We start from the raw sequence: 16,878 nt of genomic DNA, 5'->3' as shown, positions 1-16,878 counted from the left end.
ATGCGAGGTTGCGAGACTGCCAGGACCCAGTGGTTTTCCCAGCCTCCCCCGGGGCCTCACCTCCACGATACTCTTGGTGACAGTAGATCTTCCTCTTCGGAGCTCGCTGGCCTCTCTCTCCACAAAGCAGAGTGGAGCCTTTCCCACAAGAACCAGAGAGTCACTGGTGTCTGGAAATGTCACCTCAAGGCCTAGGTCTTCCAGGTTTTTGTGGTAACACCTAGAGAGAGAACTTCAGATGTACAGATACTACTTTTCCACATTTCAGGACTGGATCCAGAAACCTGACAGCTTGATAGTCTCTCAAAAAAACAAAACAAAAAAAAAAAAGCCAGGAACTCGAAGAGCTAAACTGTTTTTCTGACTTATTTATTTTTTTAGGATTTTGTTATCAAATGTCTGTTTAATTACATGTAGTAACTTTCATTCCACCCCCTTCCTTCCACTGAGAGAATCAATTTGTTCGTAAGTCTTATTCCTAAATTTTTATTCTCCACTGAGGAATTGCTAGTGTCTCCTTACTGCTGGCAGTTACAGGACTTTGGCAGAAATGAAGGGGCTGAGAATGTTTTAGATCAGCATTAAACAGAGAAGTAATGGACGGCCCCAGGAACTGACAAGTCCTGACTAATGGGATGTAAATCAGTGGGCCTGCCTTTAATATAAACTGTGCTCCAGGGACGGAGCTCTATTGGCAGTAGCATATTCCCAAACCTGAGACAAATTCAGAGACAATTCTTTCTTTTTCATCTCCAATAACGTGCGCTGCTCCAAAGTAGGACAGGGTCCTATCTTGTGACTCACTGTGCTGTCGCCCTGCCTTATGGCCCAGCCTGATCATGGTCATGAAAGGAAGGGCTAGAATGAACCAAGGCGGAGCTGGATGGAAGCAATTACTGCAGTGACTTTGCTTTCAGAAACAGCACCGCAGAAACTCTGATGGTTCCAAGAAATGGTAGAAGCCAACTGCTGGGAAAAATTAGCAGGGAAACTCAATCCTATACTCAACAGCTGTGCTACAGTGGTAAGAACAGCCCTGCGAACCAAGACCTGCCTTGGGTGCCGGCTACCCCGCTGGATGGCTGTTGCGGCCTGGAGCAGGTCTGCAGCCTCGGCTGCTCCCAGGTGCCTCACTGGAGGATGGGATAGCTCTTGTGCTCACACCTGATGGAAGCTCCATGAGCCTGCGGGTCGGTGTCACATCTGCACGGTGCCACTGACCTCAAGAGTCTCCTCTGTTCCTCCGTCACTGCTATCTCCAGCGGCGGATCTATAGTAGAAGCCAGCAATTTTTTCCGACCACAGCCTTGTGGCCCTTGATGCTCATAGGAATCTAATGGACAAAAGATGGGTGGATTAGGAGCAGGAAGTCAATTCTCCGGGGCTCAATAAAAACCATGCATGTGGTAAAACACAGCTGTGGGCACAGGTATCGTGCTCAGCTTGTTACGACTTGAACTGGTATTTTGTCACTTGGGAAGATGAGATAACAAAGACTGGCAAGGACATGCTGAGTTGGAAAGGATCCCTAACAAAAGACTGATACTGGTCATCTCTGGGGAAAGAAGTGGGCTTGGCTACACGGAGGGACTTGGAGACAAGAGAGTTCCTTATATTCCCTTGAGAAATGTTCACACTTGAGTGTTCAAGTTTGATTACACAACTGACTCAAAAGCAAATGAAATTTAAAATCAAAAACAGATCTGGGGCTGGGGAGATACAGCACAATAGTTCTGCAAAAATGCTTTCATGCCTGAGGCACCAAACATCCCAGGTTCAATCCCTAGCAACACCAGAGCTGAGCAGTGCTGGGGTGGGGTAAAAAACTGATCAAGTGGCCCCACCTGGGGAGTGGTGAAGGGTGCCTAGAGCACTGGGCATGTCACATCTCCACAGGGACGTCACAACAGAGTGGCCTGACCTTTAAACACCCATTTTGGGAGTCGGGCGGTAGTGCAGTGGGTTTAGCACACGCACACGTGGCACAAAGTGCAAGGACCGGCTGAAAGATCCTGGTTCGAGCCCCCGGCTCCCCACCTGCAGGGGAGTCGCTTCACAGGCAGTGAAGCAGGTCTGCAGGTGTCTCTCTCTCCCCCTCTCTGTCTTCCCCTCCTCTCTCCATTTCTTTCTCTCCTATCCAACAACAATGACAACAACAATGAAAAACAACAAGGGCAACAAAAGGATAAATAAATTAATTTTTTTAAAAAAACAGGGTCGGCGGTGGTGCAGTGGGTTGGGCGCTTGTGGCACAAAGTGCAAGGACCCGAGTAAGGATCCCGGTTCCAGCCCCGGACTCCCCACATGCTGGGGTGTCACTTCACAGGTGGTGAGGCAGGTCTGCAGGTGTCTGTCTTTCTCTCTCCCTCTCTGTCTTCCCCTCCTCTCCATTTCTCTCTGTCCTATCCAACAACGAGCAACATCAACAACGGCAATAGTAACCACAACAGGGTTACAAAAACAAGGGCAACAAAGGGGAAAATATGGCCTCCAGGAGCAGTGGATTCAAGGTGCAGGCACTGAGCCCCAGCAGTAACCCTGGAGGCAAAACAAAAACAAAAAAAAAAAAAAAACACCCACTTCTCTGAGGAAGATCAACACACGTGTGCTCTGGACCACGGAATTGACACTCTCATGTTTCAATCAGTAACACCAACTGCACCTTCTCAGCCTCAAAAGAAGCCGACCAGAGGACTTTAGTCCATCACAAGTAGAAAAACTCTCCAGGAGCCAGGAGGAATTGGTTTAGCAGGGACCTTGGTTTGGTCCCTAGCAACATGGACAGCACGAGGGAGGCTTCTGTGCCGTGGAGCCACCCATACTCTGGTATCTCTCCCTCTCTCCTCTCTCTCTAAGGATATGGGGTTTAAAAAATAATTAAGGGGGGGTCAGGCAGTAGCACAGCATGTTATGCGCACATGGCACAAAGCGCAAGGACCAATGTAAGGATCCTGGTTCAAGTCCCCACCTCCCCACATGCAGGGGGGTCGCTTTATAAGCGGTGAAGCAGGTCTGCAGGTAACTTTCTTTCCCCCTTCTTCCCATCCTCTCTTGATTTCTCTGTCCTATCCAACAACAATGACAACAATAATAACAACAATAATGATAAACAACAAGGGCAACAAAACGGGAAAAAATAGCCTCCAGGAACAGTGGATTCATACCGCAGGCACCGAGCCCCAGCAATGACCCTGGAGGGAAAAAAACAAACAGACAGACAATTGAGGTGCTGGGTGGTGGTGTTCCTGGTTGAGCGCACACATTACAGTGTGCCAGGACTTGGGTTCAAGCCCCAGCTCCCCACCTGCAGAGTGGAAGCTTCACGAGTGGTGAAAAGGGCTACAGGTGTGTATCTCACTCTCTTCATCTTCCCTATCCTTTGGATTTCTGTCTTTTTTAAAAAATTTTTTTTATTATTAATTTTATTTTTGAGAGAGATGCAGAGAGAGAGAGAGAGAGAAACACCAGAGCACTGCTCAGCTCAGGTTTATGGTGGTGCGGGGGATTGAACCTGGGACTTCGGAGCCTCAGACATGAGAGTCTGTTTGCATAACCATTATGCTGTCTCCCCCGCCCGATTTCTGTCTTTTTTTTTTTTTTTAATATTTATTTAGTTATTCCCTTTGGTTGCCCTTGTTTTACTGTTGTAGTTATTATTGTTGTTATTGATGTCATCATTGTTGGCTAGGACAGAGAAATGGAAAGAGGAGGGGAAGACAGAGAGGGGGAGAGACAGATGTAGACACCTGCAGACCTGCTTCACCACCTGTGAAGCGACTCCCCTTCAGGTGTGGAGCGGGGGGCTCAAACCAGGATCCATATGCCGGTCTTTGCCCTTTGCGCCACATGCGCTTAACCCACTGCACTACCGCCCAACTCCCTCAATTTCTGTCTTTATACAAAATAAATAAATTAAAACACACACACAGCCTGTGGGTGTGGGCCTTGCTCCAAGCCCCCTCCTGGCGCACTCTCAAGCCCCGTCCAATCCAAGCAGCCCCTTACCGACGATGAGCTGCTCCAAGCGGACACGCTCGTGGGCTGCGTGTTGGTCCACCAAGACGAGCAGGTTCCCACCTGGAAGGTCACAAGGGTTAGTCACTGCAGCTTCTGAGCTCAGAAAAGGATGGCAGCCATAACCATCATGTTGTGTCCAGGGAGAAAAGGGACGATTTATTCCAAACTACTTTAAACATGAAGTGAGACAGATTTTTTTTTTTTTGCCTCCAGAGTTATGGCTGGGGGCTGGGTGCCAGCACTATGAATCCACTGCTCTTGGCGCCATTTTTCCTTTATATTTTTTCTTTTATATGACTGAGAGAAATTGAGAGAGGAGGGGGAGATAGAGAGGGAGAGAAAAATAGACAACTGCAGACCTGCTTCACCACTTGTGAAGTGACCCCCTGCAGGTGGGGAGCTGGGGGCTCGAATCCGTATCCTTGCGCTTTGTACTATACTATGTGGCTTGACCTGGTGCACCATCGCCTGGACCCCTGTGAAACAGATTTCTACCTAAGCCATTATGGAGAAGACTGCCGAATGTTTAATCCCTGGTGGAAAACTCTTTAGATCACTAGTTTTTATTTATAGAACAAGGTTAAGGCCTTTAATGTTTTATTTATTAAACATGAATTTGCTTTATTAACTCAAATCTGATACAGTGTAGGGTCATTAAATAATGCATTACTACACCAGCTGACCTCAATTTGCAAACTACAACCCAAGAAGCAGGATACGTTAGATCAGAAATCAGAAAAAATAATAATGATAATTTTTTTTTCATATGGTTTTTGTCACCACTCTGAACCAAAGCAATCACAGACAATATGTGACAGTTATAACTATCCCAATAAAACTTTGTTTACAGACACAGGAACAGGAATTTCTATAATTGAGATTTATTTATTTGCCTAGAGGGAGAAAGAGAGACCCAGAGCATCACTCTGGCAGATGTGGTATGGGGGTTCAAATTCAAGACCTCATGCGTGAGAATCCAGCGCTTTATCCAGTGTGCTCTGTCCTGGGCCACACTCCACGTGGATCTGATGTGCCAGGAAGTATCAGCAGTGCAGTGGAGGAGCTGTGGGGCTCTCAGGCAGGAGGCTCCTTGCTTTGCATGTGCCAGAATAATCTCTGGGCATCTACCTGTCTCTCTCCCCTCTTCTCATCAATAAATATATACATCGAAGGAAGAAAGGGGGCCGGGTGGTGGCGCACCTGGTTGAGCGCATGTTATAGAACACAACGACCTGGGTTCAAGCCTCTGGTCCCCACCTGCAGGGGGAAAGCTTTTCGAGTAGTGAAGCAGGGCTGCAGGTGTCTCTCTATATCTCTTCCTCTCTATCACCCCCTTCCCTCTTGATTTCTGGCTGTCTCCATCCAATAAATAAATAAAGATAATAAAAAAGTAAAAATAAATTTGAAAATATTTTTTATTTTTGTTTTTTAAAATATTTATTTATTCCCTTTTGTTGCCCTTGTTGTTTTATTGTTGTAATTCTTATTGTTGTCGTCATTGTTGGATAGGACAGAGAGAAATGGAGAGAGGAAGGGGAGAAGAGGGATAGAGAGAGATAAGACACCTGCAGACCTGCTTCACAGCCTGTGAAGCGAACCCCCTGCAGGTGGGGAGCCGCAGGTTCAAACTGGGATCCTTACATGCTTAACCCAATGCGCTACCGCCCGACTCCCTGAAAAATATTTTTTTAAAAAACAAAGAAGGGTGGTCCGGGAGGTGGCACAGTGGCAAAGCTTTGGACTCTCAAGCATGAGGTCCTGAGTTCGATCCCTGGCAGCACATGTGCCAGAGTGAGGTCTGCTTCTTTCTCTCTCCTATCTTTTTCATTAATAAATAAATAAATAAATAAAGTCTTTTAAAAAAATCTTTAAAAAAAAAAAAGAAGGAAAGAGGGGAAAAGAAAGACACAAAAAAAGAAAAGAGGGGGGCTGGGCGGTAGTGCAGCGAGTTAGGCTCACATGGCACGAAGTGCAAGGACCAGCACAAGGACCCTGGTTTGAGCCCCCGGCTCCCCACCTGCAGGGGGGTCGCTTCACAGGTGGTGAAGCAGGTCTGCAGGTGTCTATCTGTCTCTCCCCCTCTCTGTCTTCCCTTCCTCTCTCCATTTCTCTCTGTCCTATCCAGCAACGACATCAATGGTAACAATAACAATAATGACAACAACAACAAGGGCAACAAAATGAGAAAAAATGGCCTCCAGGAGCAGAGGATTTGTAGTGCAGGCACCAAGCCCCAGCAATAACCCTGGGGGCAAAAAGAAAAAGAAAGAGAGGGAGGAGGAAGGAAGAGGAAGAGGAAAGGGGAGGGAGGAAGAGGAGTTTGAGCTCTGCACCAAGGGAAAGCTTCATGGACAGTGAAGCAGGGCTGTGCTGTTCCTCCTCCATAGAAACTCTGTGTCTCCCTCCAGAGAACCTCTGTCTCTCCCTCTCTTCTACTCACTATCTGGAACAGAAAAGAGCTCCAGGAGGTGGTCTGGAAGGTGGCACAGTGGATAAAACATCGGACTCTCAAGCATGAGGTCCTGAGTTCAATCCCCAGCAGCACATGTACCAGAGTGATGTCTGGCTCTTTCTCTCTCCTCCTATGTTTCTCATTAATAAAAAAATAAAATCTGTAAAAAGAAAAAAGAGCTCTAGGAGGGGTAGAATCATGCAGATCCAAACCCTCAGCAAAGCGCTGGTCTGTCTCGCTCTGTCTCTCTCACCCTGAAAACAGAGAGTGGGGGATGTGGCTTGACTGTGGACGCCCGCTTCTCAGCTCTGACTTTTAAAATTTTTTGTCATTGCTAGGGCTTTACTGGTCTGGCTGGCTTTTTTCCGATTAGAAAGAGACAGAGAAGAGGGGAGGGGAGGCCAAAGCACTGGCGCTTTCTCCAGTGTGGTGGGCTCGGGCCTGGGCTTGGGCTTGAACTTGGGCCGTGTGCGTGTTAAAGCAGGCGCACTATTCCGCCAGCCCTTCTTTTCTTTGTTTTAGATAAGGAGAAGGAGATAGAGAAACAGGGAGGGAAGGCATTACTGTACCACCCCATCATCCAGGGGCTTCTCCTGGTGCTGTGGTACTCCCCTATGGTACCAGGGTTTGAACCCAGGGGCTTGTGCCTGGGAAGGCCGGCCCTCTACTGGATGAGCTGTCTCTTGGCCCCCACAGACCATGACTCTAAGTAGCAAGGCTTTAGACTCTCAAGTGAAAGACAGGAGGCAAAATGTTCTGACCCAAAAAGCCAAGCCTACAGAATACCTTCTTTATTTTTATAGCCTTTTTTTTGTATTACTCAAAGGGGTTAGGTTTATTGCTAATGATGACTCTGGAATAAAAGCTCTCCTTCAAATTTGATCAAAACAGAGAATGCCCTTTTTTTTTTTTTTTAATTCTACTAAAGATTAAAATAGAATTCATGACATAAGAACTTAAGACTTCGGGGTCAGGTGGTAGCTCAGTGGGTTAAGCACACGTGGCACAAAGAGCAAGAACCGGCATAAGGATCCCAGTTCGAAACCCCAGGCAGTGAAGCAGATCTGCAGGTGTCTGTCTTCCCTTCCTCTCTCCATTTCTCTGTCCTATCCAACAATGATGACATGACTAACAACAACAACAAAACAACAAGGGCAACAAAAGGGAAAATAAATATAAAAAGAAAATAAAAACACAACAACAAAACTCAAGACTTAAAGGAAACAATGTTCCTGACAGCATGTTCAGTGACAAAACAAGCTCCCAAATGTTGGACTTTTAAGTCCCTGGAGGGATCTCAGCTGGTTGTGACAGATCCAGAAGGTTCTGGATGGAGCACAGCCATGAAGAAACAGGAAAGCACGAGGGGAAAGCCCTCACCGGAAGGAAACTAGAGTCAGTGCGGCTCACCAAGAGCCCCTGCACCTGACTCCAGAGAGATGGGGAATCTTTTGTTTTGGTCAAGAAACAGAAAGGCAGAGAGAGAGAGAGGGAGGGAGGCCGTAGCACTGAAGCTCCCTCCATGCGGTGGGGTCGGGGCCAGGCAAACCTAATAGAGTTCATCATATAAAATTTTTCTTTTATATATATATATATATTATTGAACAGAAACAGAGAGAGATTGAGAGGGGAAGGGAAATAGAGAGGGAGAGAGACAACTTCAGCCCTGCTTTACCACTTGTGAAGCTTTCCTCCTGCAGGTGGGGACCAGGGGCTTGAACCTGGGTCCTGAGGCACTATAATGTGTGAGCTTAACCAGGTGTGCCACTGCCTGGCCCCTAAACTTTTTCTTTTTAAACACAGAGGGAAGGAGGAAGGGAGGGAGAGAGGGAGAGTGGGAACACAGCTCTGAAGCTTTCTTTCTTTAATTTTATTTATTTATTTATTTGAAGGGAGAAGGAGAGAGAAAGAACCAGACATCACTCTGGTACATATGCTGTCCAGAATCAAACAGGGGAGACAGCATAATGGTGATGCAGACTCTCATGTCTGAGGCTCTGAGGCCCCAGGTTCAATCCCCTGCACCACCATAAGCCAGAGCTGAGTAAAATAATAACAGTTGTTTGCTAAAATTAATTTCCCTCTGTCCAAACCACTGCAGCTGTGCTGCCTGCACAGAATGACCCGGGAAGGAGGTGGCTGATGGCTAGGGAAGCCAAAACCCTCACTCACCTGCCTCTCCACGCCGTGTGGGCTCAGTGCTCAGTAAACAGGCAATGAACTTGTTGTCCACTTGCTGGAGAACCTGTCAGACATTCAAATAAATGGAACAATACAAAATAAAAATTAGCAAAGTCATGTCCATATAGAAAGAGGTAAGCTGTACTTAGAGTCATCTTTCTCCTAAGATTCAGGGAGTCGCCGGGAAGGAGGCTGCATGGCAGGACAGACCGAGCAGTCTGTCTGCAGTCGCTGTGTTGACACTGTAGACCTGGAATGTTCTCAGAACACAGGGGGTGACAGCAATTCTTGTAGCAGAGGTTGCTGGCAGTACGGCAGACATCAATTTTACAATTTTTTGCTCAAGCAAGGGAAGTCACTGAAGAGGAGCAAGTTCTCCTGAGCGGTGATTTGAAAACTACGGTTGGGCAAGGAAGACAGCATAGTGCTTATGAGAAAATTCTCTCGTGCTTGAGGCTCTGAAGTCCAAGTTCAGTCCCCCAAATGACCACAAACAAGGGCTGAACAGGGCTCTGGTAGAATGAATGAATTAATGAATGAACGAACGAACGAACGAACGTCACTGACTTTAGACAGCAGTGTCTACTCTCTCTTGGGTCCAGGCAAGCCTCCCTTCCCACCTCGGTGTCGGCAGTACTGCCCTGGCCCATTTCTGGGGTAGCAGGGCACTGGTGGGTCAGGGGCTGATCTAGGTCAGCCTGAGCTGACTTGTTCTCCATAGAGACAGCCAGAGGCCCCAGAGAAAGGGCAGAGGAGACTGGGCTCCCTTTTGCTAAGGAGTTCCTCCATCTGGGGCTTTCTCAAGCATGCCTTTTCTTCTGATGACAAAACTTCCAGAGAGATTAAAACGACAGCAACAGCATACATGCCCCAGCCAGCATCTTCTGTGTCATTAAATAGTTTCAGAAGAATGCGCCTCGCTGAGGCTGAGGTCCTATATATGTCTGGACGAGCTCTCCACCCTTTACCTGCATTGAGTGGATCATGTCTTTGGTGAAGCGGTAGGGGTACAAGATGTTGTGGACTCTCACCGCCAAGCTCTCGGCCTGCCCACTGCTCACATCAACAGCCACCTGGAAGAGACCCAGCAAAACCAGCCAGATTCTAAATTTTCACGTGTTTTACCGAAGATCTCAAAAGTGCTTCGAAAACATTCATTTTCATAGAGCCTACTAGAGGTAGACTGATTTCAGAGAACTCAAGAAAATTCAAAGTGTTCTATGAATTGTTAGTCAAATAATTCTTACTTGATCTCATTTTGTTTTATTTTGTTTTGGAAAGAGAGAGAAATTGAGAGGATAGGAGAGGAGAGGAGAGAAGGAGGGGAGATAGGGAAAGAGGGAGAGACACCTGCAGCTCTGCTTCACCACTCTCAAACCTTTCCTCCTGCAGGTGGGAACTGGGGGCTTGAACCCGGGTCCTTGTGCATGGTAACTTGAAGATTCTACTGGGTGGACCACTACCTGGCCCTTAGCCAAATAATTCTTGAATGATATGAGGATGAAATCTATCCCCACCAATCTGTTCACACTAACAAGAAGAGTTTTTAATCTTTTATAAATTTTTGTTTACAAAGTTGATGACAAAAAACAACACTGGGAGTCAGGCGGTAGCACAGCAGGTTAAGCGCAGGTGGTGCAAAACACAAGGACCGGCATGAGGATCCCAGTTCGAGCTCCCGGCTCCTCATCTGCAAGGGGAGTCACTTCACAAGCGGTGAAGCAGGTCTGCAGGTGTCTTTCTCTTTCCCTCTCTGTCTTCCCCTCCTCTCTCCATTTCTCTCTGTCCTATCCAATAATGATGACAAAAATAATAATAACTACAACAATAAAAACAAGGGCAACAAAAAGGGAATAAATAAATACTAAAAACAAACAAACAAAAAAAGGGAGTCGGGCGGTAGCATAGCGGGTTAAGCGCAGGTGGCGCAGAGCACAAGGACTGGCGTAAGGATCCTGGTTCATGCCCCCTGAAGGTGGGGACCTGCAAGGTAGTCGCTTCACAGGCGGTGAAGCAGGTCTGCAGGTGTCTGTCTCTCCCCCTCTGTCTTCCCCTCCTCTCTTCATTTCTCTCTGTCCTATCCAACAACGATGACATCAATAACAATAATAACTACAACAATAAAACAAGGTCAACAAAAGAGAAAATAAATAAATAAATATTTTAAAAAAATAGTACAGCTACAAGACTGTAATATACCTGCTTAATTCTAAATGTTCTGAATCCCGATTCTTCCTCGTTATATGAAACATCAGGTTCCAAGCAAATTATTCGCACACACCCACTTTATATTCATAATTACAAATGAGTGTTCATTCATGCCCACACCTGCCTTAAATAAATTCAATTTTTAATTGGTTATATTTGTGAATATTTATTTATTAATGAGAGAGGGAGAGAATGGAGCATCGTGCCAGCTCCAAATCACAACCCCGTGCTTTCAAGGACCCTGGCGACTATTTATTTTCTCGAGAAGCTAAGAAAGAGGTAGTGGGGTGGAGGGGAGATAGCATAATGGCTATGCAAAGAGACTCTCGAGCCTGAGGCTCTGAAGTCCCAGGTTCAATCCTCTGCGCCACCAAAAGCCAGAGCGAGAGCGAGAGAGAGAGAGAGAGAGAGAGAGAGAGAGAGAAACTAACGAAGTGAGAAGGACTGAGATGAGAGCACTTCCTATGGTGCTGAGGATTGAACTCAGGGCCTTACACAATCAAAGCATGATTACCACTGAGTGACCTCTACCACTGAGTGACCTCCCAGCCCAGCATTTGAAAATAGCAGGAAAGCTGCTGTACACCCACCTGTGGACAGCGGGCGAACACTGGGTTGTCCCATGCTGAGAACAAAGACTGGAGAGACTGGCTACCAGCGCCATCACCCACAGCATCTGGCGGGGCAGAGGGGAAGACAAAGCTGTAGCCCGGGCCGCAGAGGAAGGGGAGACGCTGTCTTATGCACAGAGCAGCTGAAAAGCCAAAGACCAGACGCACGTGTTTGCTCCATCTCTACACTGTTTGATGTGTTACTTTTTTTTTTCCTGTCATTTTATTGGGAGGGTTAATGGTTGAAAGTACAGTTGTTGACACATGGATAAAACCTCTCATCTCTGCAAAATACTCTCATCCAAGCTTAGGTCTCTCTCCACCATCAAGAACCAGGACCCCAAAGTCCCCAACCCCCTGCCATCTTCCCTTTTCCCAGAGTCCTTTGCTTTGGTGCAATACACCCAACCTGCCCAAGTTTTACTTTGTGCTTCCCCTTTCTGATCTCCCACTTTTTACACTAGAGCTGGTGACTGTATCTCCTGGCATCATATTTCCCACCAACTCTCTTAGGAAGAGCTCTTTCAGAACACAAGTCCTGGTGAAATGGGTTCAAATTTGCATTCTCACTCCCTCTGGGTGCAAATGTGCCTTAGCTCTTTGGGGGATGGGGAGATTAATCTTTTTTTTTTTTTTTTTTTTTTTTTGTCACAGTGTTGTAGCTGGGCCGTGGTGCCAGCACTACAAACCCACTACTTCTGGTGGCCATCTCTTTCTTCCTTCCTTCTTTTCTTTCTTTCTCCCTCTCTCTCTCTTTTTCCCTTTTGTTGCCCTGGTTGATTATCCTTGTTATTATTATTATAGCTGTCACTGTTGTTGGACAGGAGAGAGAGAAATGGAGAGAGGAGGGGAAGACAGAGGGGGAGAGAAAGACAGACACCTGCAGACCTGCTTCACCGCTTGTGAAGTGACGCCCCTGCAGGTGGGGAGCCGGGGGCTCGAACAGGGATCCTTACGCCGGTTCTTGTGCTTTGCACCACGTGTGCTTAACCCACTGCACTACAGCCCAGCTGTCCCCCCTCTTTTTAATTGACAGAAGTTAAAGTGGGAGGGGAAAATAGAGGAGAAAAACAGAGACACCTGAAGCCCTGCTTTGCCACTTGTGAAGCGTCCTCACTATAGGTGGGGAGTGGGGGCTTGAACTTGGTAATGTGGGTGCTCCACTGAGTACACCACCACCTAGCCCTAATCTCTCGCTTCTCTTGAAGATAAAGAGTATTGCTAAGATAAAACTACTGCAATATGGACTGTAACCCAAAAAAAAATTTTTTTTTAATTTAAATACACTGTGGCCCAGGAGGTGGTGTGTGAAACATCAGACTCTCAAACATGAGGTCCTGAGTTCAATCCCCGGCATCACATTATCCTCCCTCTCCCTCATTAATAAATGAACAAGTCTTTAAAAAATAAATAAAAGAACAAATCTTAGAGAGAAAGAAAGAGGGAAAGAAAGAAGGAAAAGAGACCTTTTCTTAATCACGAGGCCCCACAGACTGTGTGTGTAATCACTCAGTGTTGACTCTGAGTCTGGGAAAGTAATTTCTGATTGAAATGCACAGCACTGAATCACTTCGTTCTGCTGTTAAACAGGACCTTGGGGAACCGCAGTTCCAGTAAGGCACAGCTGGCATGAATCTAGCTTAATAACCCAAGTCTGCTTTGCTTCGGTGTTTTGTTTTTGTGTAATTAGGTGGTACAGCATGTTCCAGGTGCCCCAGTGGTCTCTGTGATGGTGCCTACCTTGGTCACTCTGCATCACCACAGCCCTCTCCTCCTGTGTTCTAGGAAGAAAAGGAAGAACAAGGTCGCTTCTAAAAGGATGGCACCTATACTGGAATCCTAAACAGCAAACAGAAAAGGTAGACATTCGGACTCAGATTCAAGTATTCGGAACCTAACTTATACAGAATCTCTGCACAAACTGAACCAAGACATAAGCTAAACACTAAGTCGAGAGTCGGAAGTTCTTTAGCAAAATCATTCTAACTTACCGACCGATGTGGATGTATCCATATATACCAAGCAGAATGAGAACCTGAAGTAGACCCCCAAGGGCCATTTGGGTGGGGTCATAAGATAATTTTTGGTTGTGACGACTTCGGTGAGGAATGCTACTGTGGGAACAGGAGGCTGCACATCTAGTTAAGCGCTCACATAGGACCCAGGTTCATGCCCCTGGTCCCCACATGCAGGGGAAAAGTTTCAGGAGGGGTGAAGCAGGGCTGCAGGTGTCTCTGTCTCTTTCCCTCTCTATCTCCCCCGCTCCTCTCAATGTCTCTCTGTTTCTCTCCAATAATAAATAGATAAATATAGAAGAGACGCTACTGGCATCTCAGAGACGATGGTAGAGATGCAGCTGCCCGTGCTCCAGTGTGAAAGACAAAGCCTTTCCGCTTCTGTCCCCAGAGCCACAGCTGACAAGCCCTGTAGCAGACATTCAGGAAGCAGCAGCGCACTGTCATTCTTCCCAAGCTCCCAATGCGTATGTCTCTTAGACCCAGGCTAAGTCTCTACTTACCTCATCGTATCACGATTGTGTTTGGGTAGCTGTCTTTGCAGAAAGGAAAGGCAGTGAAGTTGGCTGCATAAGGCACAGTCTGAACTACAACTGAAGAAACAATAGCTCACTTGGATAGCGCACTCCTTTGCCATGCACATGCGTGCCCCAACTTCAAGTCTGACTCCCACCGCTTTGCAGGAAGCTTGGGTGCTGTGGGCTCTTTCACTCTCTCTGCCTTCTCTGTCTCTATTAGAAGAAAAAATAACGGGGCCAGGTGGTGGCGCACCTGATTGAGTGCACGGGTTCCAATGCAAAAGAGCCCAGGTTCAAGCCCCCAGTCCCCACCTGCAGGGGGAAAGCTTTGTAAGTGGTGAAGTAGGGCTGTAGGTGTGTCTCTGTCTCTCTTCCTCTCTATCTCCCCCTACCTTCTTGATTTCCCACTGTCTCTAGCCAATAAATAAATATAATGAAAAATTAAAAAAAAAAGATAACTAGAGAGACGAATAAGTGAACAGGTGAATGAATGAAGAGTTTTCAAAGGCAACCCCTAAAGTTCATCTGCCGAAAGTCTCCCCAGTGGAAGAACTGATCTGATTTATGTCTTAGAACCTCAACTGCTGAACTTGACAGTTTCTGAATAGGAACAAAAGAGATGAATCTGTTGGACAAACACCAGAGTGATGAACTCAGACTAATGTAGGCATGAGGTGTGTCACTTGAGAAAGAAAGGGCAGCATTAAAGTTATTTTAAAGAAAAACACTGTGGGCTACGTGGTTCTGCACAAAACTTTCATGCCAGAAGTCCCAGGTTCAATCCCACACAACACCATAAGCCAAAACTAAGCAGGGCTTTACAAAAAAAAAAAAGAAAGAAAGAAAGAAAAAGAAAAAAAGAAACTCTGCCAAGGGTTAGAGATTGGACACTTCTTAAAAATCACCTTGACGTGGTGCAAAGCACAAGGACCAGCATAAGTATCCTGGTTCGAGCCCCCCACCTGCAGGGGAGTCGCTTCACAGGCGGTGAAGCAGGTCTGCAGGTGTTTTTCTCTTCCCCTCTCTGTCTTCCCCTCCTCTCTCCATTTCTCTCTGTCCTATCTAACAACAACAATAATAAAAAACAAGGGCAACAAAAGGGAAATATATATAAACTCATTTTTTAAAAAATCACCTTTAGGGGCTGGGTGGTGGCTCACCTGGATGAGCACCCATGTCACAATGTGCAAGGACCCAGGTTCAAGCCCCAGGTCCCCACCTGCAGGGGGAATGTTTTACAAGTGGTGAAGCAGGACTGCAGGTGTCTCTCTCCCTCTCTATCTCCCCTTCTTGATTTCTGGCTGTTTCTATCCAAAAAAGTAAAAAGATAAAGAAAAAATCACCTTTAGTGGTCCAGGAGGTGGCGCAGTGGATAAAGCATTGGACTCTCAAGCATGAGGTCCCAAGATCAATCCTCAGCAGCCCGTATACCAGAGTGATATCTGGTTCTTTCTTTCTCCTCCTATCTTCCTCTATAATAAATTAATAAATATATATATATTTTAAAAATCACCTTTAGAGTGGATCATGAGATGATGGCACAATGAGTAAAACATTGGACTCTCAAGTACAAGGTCTACAAGGTCCCAAGTTCAATCCCTGGCATCACGTGCCAGTGATGCTCTGGCTCTCTTTCTCTCTCCTTTGCTCTCGCTCTCTCTCTCTTTCTCTTTCTCTCTCTCTCCTTCTCTTCTGCACAACTGAAGTGATCCCTTAGTAATGTGTCTGACGGAGCCTGTTAAACAGGGTTCCACAGGGTTCCCCAGGCCTCCATTGCCAGAGTGCTGGGGCTGCAGTCTCATAGCGCACCTAGGTGCCATGTGTCATCGGACTTGTTTCTACCTCCAAAACACTTTCATTTCCAATAGGGAATCCATGTTACAGGTTGACATGGCCCTCAGAGGTTCAAAATAAAACCTACCGATCCAGAGAGCAGGTGGGAATGCTCTAGACACACGGGTTTATTTAACAGACCGTGTTTACAATGAGTGTGATAACAAGGCTTCCTCCCCGCCACTTTAAGCAAACCTCCCCAGCTTAATGTAATTCGGGACTGTTATTATTATCATTATCATCATCATCATCATCATCATCATCATCATCATATCAGAAGGAGTTAAGGACTGGGGAGACAGCACGGTGGTCCTGCAGAGACGGATGCCTGAGGCTCTGAGGTTCCAGGCTTAACACCCAGCATCATTATCAGCCAGAGCTGAGCAGTGTTCTTCTCTTCTCTCTCTCTCTCTCTCTCCTTCCTTCTGTATCGCTCTCTATAAAATAAATAAAGTAGGCATCAATGCCTTACTACCTTTGATAGGCACTCTGTGTAAGTCAAGAGACAAACTACAAAGATTCAGGACAGAACTCTCTCTTAATGCTTTAGAAGCTATTACAATGATTTTTTTTTTTTTTGCCCACAAGGAAAATACCATTGAGAAAGATTTTATTTAGCGTTAAATTAAATATTCAGAGTTTCCTGCAAGAGATATTCATTCTGTGAAGAAACTGGCAATTATACTCATGTGATATACATCCTCTTACAGCACTTGAGACTTTTAACATGAATGCACGTTTAGTGTTTATTCTCTTGATGTAAAACCAAGATTAGCACCAGATGGGAATCAGTTTTACCATCTCCCAACATCTGGCCCTCAGCATGCTGCCAAAACAATGTCACTTTGAATGCTGAGTGAGGCCTGAGAACTCAGGGTCCTAGCCTAGGCTCTGGTGTAGTTTTGTGCTGTGATTTCAAAGTCACACCAGTGTTTTTGTGAATAACAGTTTCTTCTACCACAAACAAATCAAATATATAATCATACGTACTTCAGTGATGTCATAGTTATAAAGGTAGGTACTTAATCTCTGTTCTAAAAATT

General features: G+C 46.2%; 1 protein-coding gene across 6 annotated transcripts in view; it reads right to left on the bottom strand.

The window, feature by feature from the left end:
* Positions 1-16,878, bottom strand: part of MLH3 (mutL homolog 3) — a 36,995-nt gene that overhangs the window by 13,292 nt on the left and 6,825 nt on the right. For 4 of the 6 annotated variants that reach the window (XM_060181270.1, XM_007533827.3, XM_060181271.1 and 1 more), the window contains exons 3-9: positions 13,210-13,308; positions 11,449-11,534; positions 9,619-9,723; positions 8,642-8,714; positions 4,006-4,077; positions 1,222-1,333; positions 61-220 (exon numbers count right to left, since the gene is read on the bottom strand). In XM_060181270.1, the coding sequence (XP_060037253.1) occupies positions 61-220; positions 1,222-1,333; positions 4,006-4,077; positions 8,642-8,714; positions 9,619-9,723; positions 11,449-11,534; positions 13,210-13,308 (707 nt within the window). Of the gene's footprint in view, positions 1-60; positions 221-1,221; positions 1,334-4,005; positions 4,078-5,150; positions 5,275-8,641; positions 8,715-9,618; positions 9,724-11,448; positions 11,535-13,209; positions 13,309-16,878 lie in introns of those variants that run through there. The other 2 variants (XM_016192845.2, XM_060181272.1) reach the window with 2 other exon arrangements.

This window comes from Erinaceus europaeus, chromosome 22 (assembly GCF_950295315.1).
Source record: "Erinaceus europaeus chromosome 22, mEriEur2.1, whole genome shotgun sequence".
NCBI classification, from domain to species: domain Eukaryota; kingdom Metazoa; phylum Chordata; class Mammalia; order Eulipotyphla; family Erinaceidae; genus Erinaceus; species Erinaceus europaeus.
Note: the sequence above shows the minus strand (reverse complement) of the source record. Positions and strands in the feature narration are given on the sequence as shown.